This window comes from Pristis pectinata, chromosome 24 (assembly GCF_009764475.1).
Source record: "Pristis pectinata isolate sPriPec2 chromosome 24, sPriPec2.1.pri, whole genome shotgun sequence".
In the NCBI taxonomy this organism is placed as follows: Eukaryota; Metazoa; Chordata; class Chondrichthyes; order Rhinopristiformes; family Pristidae; genus Pristis; species Pristis pectinata.
Window position 1 is genome coordinate 24,487,787 of NC_067428.1, and position 12,438 is coordinate 24,500,224.

The 12,438-nt window shown below is 36.7% G+C and overlaps 1 protein-coding gene across 1 annotated transcript in view; it reads left to right on the forward strand.

Annotated features, from left to right (window-relative positions):
- The window catches only part of hcn2b (hyperpolarization activated cyclic nucleotide-gated potassium channel 2b), a 101,071-nt gene that overhangs the window by 12,622 nt on the left and 76,011 nt on the right, over positions 1-12,438 (forward strand). Inside the window, exon 2 of the mRNA XM_052037811.1 lies at positions 2,248-2,671. Coding sequence (XP_051893771.1) covers positions 2,248-2,671 — 424 coding nt within the window. The remainder of the gene's footprint in view (positions 1-2,247; positions 2,672-12,438) is intronic.

Here is a 12,438-nt window from a genome sequence, read left to right on the forward strand (position 1 = left end):
TCAATAAGGAAAAATCAGTAGCACATCAAGTGTATGCAAGTGGGCAGGCACAGTAGTGTAGCGGTTAGCGTAACACTATTACAATACCAGCAACCTGGGTTCAATTCTGGCTGCTGTCTGTAAGGAGTTTTTACGTTCTCCCTGTGTCTGCGTGGGTTTCCTCCGGGTGCTCCAGTTTCCTCCCACATTCCAAAGACGTACTGGTTAGGAAGTTGTGGGTATGCTATGTCGGCGCCAGAAGCGTGGCGACACTTGAGAGCTGCCCCAGAACACTCTACACAAAGATGCATTTCACTGTGTGTTTCTATGTACACGTGACTAATAAAGCTATCTTAAGGTATTTTGTTCATACTAATACTTTCTCACATTTTTTACTTTATTTATTCAAGAATAATCTTACAAGCACTTGAGGGAAACTAGTAAGCTTGACTAGTAGGAGATAAAATATGTCATCTAAATTTTATTTTCTGTTGAAACAATGCAATACATATAAACTGCTTAAGGAAGTATAGACTGTAATGTTTAATTAATGAAAAATACTTGGTGCAACAAGGAGATGAACAATTAGGCCAGAATTTAAGGTATTGATAGTCATTAAAGAAAATTGTTTACATGAGCAGACTTAGCAGTAAAGTGGATAAGAAAGATTTCGACAGATATGGGCCAAAAGCAGGGAAATGGGACTAGCTCACTTAGGCAACTTGGTCACATGAATGAGTTGGGCTGAAGGGCCTGTTTTCTGTGTTGTGTAGCTCTAAGTATCTCACAAAAATGTGTGAATTTAGGTTTTCAATAAACTATTGACAAAATAAACTGAAGAGAATAAATATTATTTCACAGATATAGGCACAGTTTTATCTGTAGGACTGGTGTTAATGTAGTAACACGACCTTGCAGGTAATTGTTCATCTGGATTGACAATTTAATTTATAGTTCACAAGGTCCTTTTTTCTTGGGAAAGGCCACGTATGCCACTCTAACTGGGTATTTGTATTAAAGCAACAAATTAACTTTCTAAAACAGAATCATGTTTTGAAAATGATGTTCTGGATTTATTGCATTCAGTCTATTATAATTATTTTATGCCAGTTTCCCTTATCACGGCAGATGCAATTGCACCACTAACTTATACAGAATAATCTTTTGCACCTAATGATGTACCTCAATTCTCTTTGTGATAGTGGTTTAGAATTGCTGATTATATGTCATCTGGAATGTGCGCACTCCTTGCCACTTCTCATTTCACAGCAAAGAGTTCTGTACAAAATGGTTGCTCCCACAATACCTGTAACCTGTACTTCAAAATGATAATGGAAGGTAATTCAGAGAGACACAGTGAAGGGGACACATTTCTCTTCTTAAGATTTAGGAACATGGTCCAAATGATCTGACATTGCTGATCAATGTTGTTTCTCACCTATATAAATGACTAGAATGCATAAAGGTGTTGTGAGATTTTGTAGTCAAAATGGAGACTTTACAGAAGGAATGAGATTTGATGTATGATTATAAGGGACAAGTAGTAAATGAGATTTAATACCAGCAATGCAAATATCCCATTTGGAACAAAAAGTGAGCATCATAAGTCCAAAAAGGTTATGGTGAAGTTTAATAATGAAATGCACAGACCTCATTTAAAATATGGTGCACAATTCTTTCACTACAGTCTGTAAGGGATGTGTCCTTGAGAAAGGGTAGCGAGGAGTGACGAGATGATTTCAAAATGGAATATTAGAGAAGCTTGACCTTAACAGTTCAGAGAGAAGATGGTTAAAGTGACATCTCATGTGGTTCTTAAAATATTAAATGACAAAAACAAGTTAGATCAAATATTATTCTGTCAGTCAGGCCAATAGAACATGAGAATAGAATTTAAAATAAGAGGAAGGGAAATTAAACAATGACCTCAGGATAAGACACATTTATTTTAAGAGTAATACATTTTGGAACGATCTACCAAGTAAATTAATGGGCTTAAAGTGGTAATCATACTTCATACAACTTAGACTTATGTATTTGAAATACCAAAAAGATGGGCATTGAACTTGATTTTTAATGATATAGTGGATTTATAGATTACCTAAAATATGGTTATTATCATTGAACTTTTTTTTACCTTTAATTAACAAGATTTAATGATTCTCAAAGGAATATTTACAAATTCTCTATTCCTAACATTCAGATTTTAAAAGGATACATGGTTTGATTTTTTAAGACTTTTAATTATGTTATTATCTCTCTTTGCAGGTTTTACTGGGATTTCACAATGTTGTTGTTTATGGTTGGAAATCTCATAATTATCCCAGTAGGAATCACTTTTTTCAAGGAAGAAACCACAACTCCTTGGATTATCTTTAATGTCGTGTCTGACACTTTCTTCCTTATGGATTTAGTCTTAAACTTCAGGACTGGAATTGTTATAGAAGATAACACTGAGATCATACTGGATCCACAGAAAATTAAGAAGACATATTTAAAAAGTTGGTTTATTGTAGACTTTATCTCCTCAATTCCCGTGGATTATATATTTTTGATAGTAGAAAAAGGAATCGATTCAGAAGTTTATAAAACTGCCAGAGCTCTACGGATTGTACGTTTTACAAAAATTCTCAGCCTTTTACGATTACTGAGACTCTCAAGGCTGATTAGGTATATCCACCAATGGGAAGAGGTAAGACTTCTTTCAAGTGAATTCTCTTTGCTCATTTTTTCCAGTTTTGATACATAACTACAGCTGTAGTAACTTAAACTCGATGTGATGGAAATTCAACATTACAGACCTTTCGCTACAGACATTAAATGAATGCAGGTTGCAGCAGTGGGGAAACCTAATCTACATAAGTGCTCAGCCCTTGACTGCATTTTGGTGGGGCATTTTGTTAGACAACACTGATGACTGCCTGAAATGACTGTGACGTGAATATGTTCATACAATTATTTAGAAATATGCATGTTTTTTTGACATGTGTGACCTAATGAATACAATATACATAAAAAAAAAGCAAATACTGAAATGATTTTTTGGCATTTGTGACTTAATGAATACAAAGTTAGTGACATAAAAAGAGCAAATACTAAAATATTCAGCAGGTTAATGTGGAAAGAGAAGCAAAATTAATGTTTCATGTTGATGAACTTTCATCAGAATCAGGAAAAGCTATAGATAACGAAGTTTTAAGATGCAAACAAATGGATGGAAGGGGAGAAGAGAACAAGTGGAAAGGCCTATAATGGAGTGGGAGGCAGGAGGGTTTAAGTTAAAAGGCAAAAGGGAGTGGTAATATATGAACTAAGGAAATAAATGGTTATTGCTTACAAGGCTATTGCTTTCAGTCCACTCTAGAAGTATGAGCACATGATGTAGGCTATCAACTTTGTGGAGCGTTGCATAGTTGGAGATGTCATCTTTTAAATTATAGTGAGAAATTTCTTCCATCTCAAATGGGTAGAAAAGATTCTGTCATAATTCAGAGCAGAGCAGGAGAAGTCTTCTTGTGAACTGGGAAGTACTTACTGTGAAACCACTCTCAATAACTAAAATGATCATGTTGTCTCTTCAGTGCTTTTTGTGAGACTTTTCTGCGCACACTTTTGCTGCTGTTTTCTACATTACAAAAGTGACAATATTTAAAGAAATATATGCAATATTTCTTTTAAAACAATTTGTGATTTTACGATTATGAAAAGTGCTATATAAATGAGTTTCTTTATTTCAATAATTGCTTATATTTGTGCCATGCACACTTTCCTTTTTCACCTCTATATTATATGCTCATAGATATTTCCTAATCAATGCAGTATTTCCGAATCTAGCAGTATCTGGCACTATAGCCAGGCAAGGAGCAATACATGAAGCAAACTAATAAAAACATGAAGTCAACTTTAGAATTTTGTTTAAACAAATATTTGTGCTCATAATGTAGAATTTTTCATTATTATTTATAATTCATTTCAATATTTGTAATTTACTCTGTCAACTAGTAACAAAAGCATTCTAATTTTTACACATAACCCTCATTTCTGTGTGAAAGTAATTTTATTTCCTTAAGTATGTTTTTGCTTAAGATCAACATAGATTTCCTTGAAAAAGGAAAAAGACTCAAATGAGGATCTTCTGAGCAATATCACTATATATTGGTAGTCCTCCATTTGGTTTGTTGTACTCATGGCAATGCATGGATTTTACCAGCTACAAATCTTTTTTTTTTAAGTTACTCGTGAATTTTATGCTTGAGCTCTAGGTTACATATGGAGTTGTTTAGGCAGCTGGTAGAATACTGGCACAATGTGTGAAGTTATGTTTGTTTCATGTTCCCAGTGCCACAAATTCTAGTTCTAAACTAAGCTTAAAGGTGAAGAGGATCATTAAGGGTTAGCAAATTTTAAGTATAGTTGCATGGAAGATCAGGGAATGAGTCACATGGGACTCCAGAGGAAGAAGGCTGGGATTATAGATGTAATGAAACAAACCTGCAAAGCACTTTAAAAACAATAAGGATTAAAATATGTAAAATGCATCCTATATTGCTCAGATAGAACAGGAAAATCAGGACTGAATAGAATATTTAAAATTAAAGCATTGCAGATTCTGGAAATCAATATAAAAATAGAAAATAGCTGTTCAAGCAGCATCTGTGTAGTTGGAAATAGGTGACAATTCAGGCTGATGTGCAAGGCCACTGACTTATAAAGCTGAAAACATTGTGACAGTATTTATAACAACTTCTGGAATTATTTACTTCCAAACAGGATTTACAGAATAATATAACTTTTACAAAGCAATAATTAACCCATCATCTCCTGAAAGAAATAAGCACTTTGTGCACTTTCCCTAATTTATTCTCATATTCTGTGTTGTTTTTATACTTCACACAGTCATATTGTTGCAACATAGAGCTCTTAGTTATTGTTTTAAGTTGCATCCTTTCAATTCCCTTAGCAGATTCCTGTAACCTCTCAGACAATGCCATTAGCCTTTGAATTCCAATACTAAAAGCAGATTTTAAATTTTAACCTATGTTATTACTGTCATAGTGTCCTAGAGTTAACAGGCCAAAGGGCCTGTTTCTGGCATGGAAGCAAGCCCTCTGGCTCAGCTCGTCCGTCCAACCATGTTGTCTACCTGAGCTAGTCCTATTTGCCCGCATTTGGCCCATGTGCCTCTGAACCTTTCCTATCCATGTACCTGTCTAAATGTCTTTTAAACAACGTAATTGTACCTGCCTCTATTACTGTCTCTGTGCTAAAAAGTTGCTCCTCAGGTCACTTTTAAATCTTTCCTCACTCACCTTAAACTTATAACCTCTAGTTTTAGACTCCCCTACCCTGGGAAACAGACTGTGACCATTCACCTATCTGTGCTCCTCATGATTTTATATACGGTCACCTCTCAGCCTCCTACGCTCCAGAGCAAAAATTCCCAGCCCATCCAGCCTCTCCTTATAACTCAAGCTCTGCAGTCCCGGTAACATCTTCGTGAATCTTTTCTGCACCCCTTCCAGCTTAATGACATCCTTCTTATAGTTGGGAAGCCAGAACTGAGCACAACACTCCAAGTGTGATCTCACCAATGACTTGTACATAAAATATAAAATATTATCACATGAGTTCAAATTTCCTGATCATAACTAAAGTCTTACTGAAAATGTAGCCCTTAGTTTGGTGTATTTACTGCTCTTCACTCATTTGACTATTTAGGATATCTAAGATATAAAAGTAGAAATCACTTTCATTGGTATCACTATAGAATTCCATTTGCATCTAATTCCTCTTTGTGCTATAGCAAGGACAGACTGACTTGGCCTGTATTCCTCTATTCCCCTCCTGTTCATGTGTCTGTCTAAATCCCTCTTAAATGTTGCTATCATATCTGCTTCTATCATCTTCCCTGGCAGCATGTTCCAGGCACCTAACATTCTCTGTATATAAAAAAAAATTGCCTCACAAATCTCCTATAAACTTACTGCTTTTACCTTAAACATATGCCTTCTAGTATTTGACATTTCCACCCTGGGAAGAAAGCTCTGACTATCTACCCTATCTATGCCCCTCATAATTTTATATACTTCTATCATGTCAGTCCTCAGCCTCTGACACCCTAGAGAAAACAATCCAAGTTTGTCCAACTTCTACTTATAGCTAATGCTTTCCAATTCAGGCAACATCCTGGTGAACCTCTTCTACACTCTCTGTAAAGCCTCCACCACCTTCCTGTAGTGTGCAATCAGAACTGCACACAGTACTCCGAATGAGACATAACCGAAGTTTTATACAGTTGCATTATGACCACGTGACATTTCTAATGTCCAGCCAATGAAGGCGAGCATGTCATAAGCCTCCTTTACCACCTTATCCACTTGTGTTGCCACTTTCAGGCAGCTATGGATCTGCACCCCAACATCTCTCTGTACATCAGTGCTCCTAAGGGCCCTGTCATTTACTTTCTCCTTTCTTCGTGCATTTGAATCTCACTTGGCTGGATTCAACTTAATCTTCGATTTCTCCAGGCAAATTTCCATCTGATCTATATCCAGCTGTATCCTTGACAATATGCCTCACTATCCACAACACCACCAAACCTTCTGCAAACTTACTATCAAACTACTTACATTTTCATTTAGATCACTTACATATATCACAAACAACTGAGGTTGCAGCACTGATCCTTGTGGAACACCTAGCAGTACACAATGCACACCTGGATGTCACTTCCATGACTTTCATTGCAGGTGTGAAGCCTACAAATATCACGGGGCACTCAGACAGAAGCAGGCTTTCCCAGCACACATGAGGCTGTCAGATTGTCAAACTCTCTTCTACCTTTCATAATTGATAGACAGAGCCTGCTTTCACCTTCTCGATCTAAGCTGGATTCAGAGCCAGATATCAAGGTGAAAAGACATTGTGAAAACTCACTGAAGCTACAGCTGGATCCACTGCCCAGAATTATGTGTACTTACTGGACAAGATGTGGAGGGTCTACCTCACTGGCCCTCTACACTTTTGAATCTTGTGATGTGGCATATATGACAACTGGGTTACAAGTGGCCCCTAAAATGCCCCTAGCAGTCCCAGACAGAAGGCAAAACCAGGATGGACCTTAGCTTTCTGTCAAACCTGACATTGCCTTTAACAATTTTTAAACACCTCTGACATTTAGAGACATTTAAAAATGAGGAACATTGAAGATTTTTTTTAGAAATCATAAGATTATAAAATGTGTATTATAAACATACAAAGTACCTAGAAAAGTAAGTTACTTTCACCTTTAAAAGGCTTCAGTTTTAGAAGAAAATTTGAATTATGTGAACACAATGAATTAGTAAGCTCAGCTGGTTAGCACTTTTGTTTCCGAGTCAGAAGGTTGTTATTTCAAGTCCTACTCCAGAGACGTGAACAGAAGCATCAAGGTTGATTGTACAGGTCTGGACTGAGAACCTGATGCACTGGCAAAAGTAGTTCATTTCAGATGAGCCATTAAGCTGAAGAGATTGGAGAAAAGGAGAGGGGAGCTTCTACCTAGTGTTCTGCCCAATACTTCCCCCTTAAACAATATCAATGTATGTCGCTTGGGCATGATTACATAGTTGTTTGTGGGAGCTTGCTTTGTGCAAATGAGTTGCTGTGCTTCCTCTATTGTATCAGGGACTAAGTTCTTTATTGGCTATGAAGTAATTTGCAATGTCTTGATAAAGATGTGAAAAGCACTATAAAAATGTAAGCATTTTTTCTGAATATATTTGGACCAAATTTTGTTGGCCAACACCAGTGGTTCCAAATGGATCTGCCAGCATTTAGCTGTTTAAATAACATTAATTTTTGGACTTCCAAAAGCATTGCCAAAGTAAGATATTTTGGAATTACTGATTGATGTGGGTTGCCAAACCTGTCACTCCAATGGTACAGCTCAGAATTCCCCAGCATTACACTTGGAAGACTGCCTCTCTGATCCCGTGCCTGTTTGGACCCAATGCAGGATCCAAGACTCCAAGATTTCAATGGGCATTGTAGGCCTTAGGTTAGTAGGCAGAGGGAAAAGAAAGAGACACAAGAGACCGCAGATGCTGGAAATCTGGAGCAACACACAAAGGAGCTGGAGGAACTTAGCGGGTCAGGCAGCATCTATGGAGGGAAACAGATAGTCGACATTTCATGTTGAAACCCTTCATAAGGATTGGTGAAGGGTCTCAACCCAAAACGTCAATTGTCCATTTCCCACCAAAGGGAAAAGAAAGTTATTATTTAAATAATTACTTTGCTATAGTTTAATGTTTTTAATTACTTATATTGCTTTTGGATGTTTTAAAATAATTTCCAGAAATATAATATCTTGTAATTTTTTTCAAATTATTTACTTCAATTTTAATAGCTTTAAATGTCTCTGAATGGCAGAGACATATAAAAATTATTAAGGATCACTCAGAGCTTTTCCAATGCCAAAGTTGGGAATGGGACTTTGCTGCTTCAGATCAGAAAGGTTGTTTTTCAAGAATGGAAAAAGCACCCTCAAAATCTGGCCCGTTGTCTCTTTAATGCCTACAAAAATTTGAAAAGAGTTGAAGAAACATGTCCTGTAGTGGGAAACATCAGTCACAGTACAATTGTTGACAATTATACTTCTTCATCTATAAACACAGAAAATAAAATGAAAGATTGATTATCCATAGCAAGTTAATTTCCTCATATTCTCACTGTGCTTTATTGAGTTGCAATATAGAAGGTCATCAATTGTCTTATTTTTCATTATAGGTTAAAATAGTAGATGGCATTTAGACATTAAAGTGTTCATTTTGTAAAATGCAGAAGATTTAGGTGGGGGGGGGATGGAGAAAATATTGGTAAAACCACCTGGTGATTTTTTTCATAAGAAACCTGTATTAATAACAGTCCTCAAGTGGTTTGATCTAAACATGGCATAACGCACATCATTGTGTGGAAAATGGATATTTAAGTAATTATGACTATTATTTACAGAAATGCTGGAATATTTTGTTTTGCACTTGGTAAATACGTATTGTGAGATCTGTTCACCTGAGACAACTCTAACAGGTGGATGATCCTATCAGGTTGCCTGGGACAATGTGCAGTGGGACTTCAGCAGATGGTGCCAAGTTCCAGGAGGATCATTGAGCATCCTGACACTTCCACATGAGTACAACAGTGTTGGAGAGGGATCACCAGATCTCTTTCTACTCCTTCATCTACCTCCTTTCTGCCCTGGTGTTGGTAGTGGTATTGTGCTACAGTAAGAGTCTAGACCTTCAGTTTTATTCCTTAACTAAACAAAAAATAACAATTAGGAATAGACATCATGGCATTTTAAGTTTGCTCCATCATTAAATAAAATCATAACTGATCCTATGCTTCAAATCCATTTTCTCACCCATTTCCCAGATGCCTTGATTTCCTTATCTTCCACTGAGCACTCATTACCTGCTAGGGCAGAACACTGGAGAAATATTATAGACGTATATGGTTGATCCCTAATATTAGGCAATGAGTGTAGGAATCAAGGAAGCAATCTCTCAGCACCTAGCCTGTTTATCCTAGTCTTATTGGAAAAGTGGCCTATTTCAATGCAGCTGTACCTATTTCTGATTGACATTAGTAACTGATTTCACATCAGATGAAGCTCTCCAGAAATGTACGAGGCAATCAATGTGGATAGGCCTGACCATGGTTTAATTGTTTTCTAATAAGCACAACTCAGAAGCTTGGCTAAGTACTTCACTACTGATAACTTCAATAACCTATAGATACTAGTAAGTTGTCATTCAATTTATTGTCTATGTGGAGCTAGCCAAACTCAGCCAGAGAGCACAGAGGCCTAGAAGTGGCCTCAGTGAGTTTGGGTTTGAGAGTTGTTATGGAAAACATAATGTCAGAGATGGACCACTTGTATAATTGCAAATTTATCAGTGATAATTATTACACTTCAAATTAAATTATATTGACTGGACTTCTGGGAATTGCAAATTGCAGGAATTGCAAAGTCTGTTTTTAATTGTACTTAATATATAATGTCCTTTAATTAGGATTTTGCATCCAATACCTTCACAACTATTTTCAACTGAAGAGCACTATTTATTTTAGTCAAACCTATGAGTTTGATATTTTTCTAAACACTACTTTCCCCAAAAATGTATTTAAAAGGAAACCATAGATTTGGATATCTTAGATAGTAGTACTTTAATGACTACTGATAGAAATCTGGGGATGCAAATAATGACAAAGTTTTACAATTGTTTTCTCTTATGCGAATTGGTAATCACTTTGAGTAGTGTGTGGAGTGAGGAAGTATATTTATTATTCATTACGTCTTCCATTGACTTAAATGATAATGGGTAAATTTTTCCATAGCTCTGAGCCAGAGTGGAAGTCAGTGAGGTGGGTGAAAGTTTTATTGCCAGCATACATTCTACTGCAACAATGAAACCAAATACTGAGCATGGAAAAGGTTGGGCATGTTAATGCATTGCATGAGAAACATCCCTCCAGCATGGATATGTTGTGCAAAGAATTATAAAGAGCTATTCAACCCATCTTGTCAGTATTGAGTCTTTTTCTAAGGAAGAATTTCTTCTGCTTTTCTGTCCTAAATTACTTCTGATATTTGTCTCAAGATTTGGTCAAACTCTTTGATTCTTTTGGAAGATTTTGGAGAATGGAATGAAGGCATTAGTTGAAGAGATTTTACTTCTAGAGGTATTTTATGTTTGATTCTACCAACTTTATTGAGATGGCTTGGGGCCATGGACTAAATTGTTACTCCAAAGAGCAGGGGTAATAGACTCATTTAGTCAATCATTGGGTAGTTAAGGCTACTGATACTCACCAGAAACGTAGCCACAGAATTTATTATTTTACTCATTTAATGAATGTTGGGTTCACAAACAAAGCCAGCATTTATTGCCTTTCCTGCCCTTGAAAAGGTGGTGTTGAGGTGAGTTTTTGAATCATTGCAGCCAATGTATTAAAGGTGTTCCCCTGGTGCTGTTAATTAGGGAGTTGGCTGTTGGACATTTGACTCCTGAAGCTGTGAAGAAATGGTAAATATTTTGAAATCCAGAATCCATCCCAAGTCCTATCCTGGAATGGAGAACCAGAAGTGATTCACTTCCAGTCTTTGGATAAGATGCTAAATCAAAGTTCCATCTGCCCTACCTGGTGGATGTATTAGATCTTATGGTTTTATTGGAAAAATAACGGGGAATTCACCTGTCATTTTGGTAAACCATTTATCCCTCAATCAAAATTGGATTGTTCATCTGATGGTTGTTTGTGGGAGTCTGCTGGATGCAATTTGGTTGTCATGTTTGCCTACAATGCAAGGGACTACATTTCAAGGTAATTCATTTTCTGTAAGATCTTTTGGAATATCCCAAGTTGGGAAAGGCTTCATTTAAGTACAAATTGTTTTTTTTTCCAATTACATTATCATCTATATAAGAAAAAAATAAATTAGTTAGATAATGCAGATAAATGAAAAAAAAGGGTTTTAATAACAAATGCCAGTTATCTAGTTTTACCAAATAGCAATAATATTTATTGACAAACTCTACATTTATTTTTGGACAAGTTTGTTTGCCGGTAAGATGAACCTAATTTTTCTGCTGAATGAAATATCTGGATTATATTCAGTTGTTTGAATCACTCCAATCAGGCCACAATGCAGCAAGCATTGTCGGTTTGCAAGGCAAGCTTTACACTGTACCTCGGTACAAGTGACAATAATAAGTCAATACCAATACCAAATGCTGTCATTAAAGTCATGCTATTCTATGTGTTCGTGTCAAAGGTAGTCCATCCCTCCTTATCCTTTCTTGATTTGTCTGTAGCCTTTGGCATAGTTGACCACACACCATCCTCCTCAAATGCCACTCCATCATCATCCAACTGGATGGACCCTGTCATAACAAGAGAATTATCTGCAATGGCTTCTCTTTCTACATAAAAGATCCCAAGGATCTATTCTTGGTCACCAATTTCACATCCACATGTTGTCACTCAGTAATGTCAACTGAAAGCATTTTAGCTTCTGATGGCATCCAGATCTACTTCACCACTTGGGCTTTCTAAAGTCTCCAAATTGTCAATCTGTTTGTCCATCAACACACACTGGACAAGTAAAAATTTCCTCCAATTATGTATCAGGAAAACCTAAACTATTGGACAGATGGGCCTCAATCTGGTCCAAAACCCATGTGCACCTGGTGATTTACCTGCCGCTGCACCTACCGTTTGCAGCTCTGCAATCTCAATGGACCTCAAGGCAAGGTTGCTGCAGCCATCGCAGGGAGGAGAGTGGAGTGATACACCTCAGGCAATACATCCCAGGACCCCATTCATCACCTTTTTGACAGCTTGCTTTTGTCAAAGGCATTTTAACTTTTTTTTAAATGTCTGGGATAATAACAGCAGTTCATATAGATTTAGGTA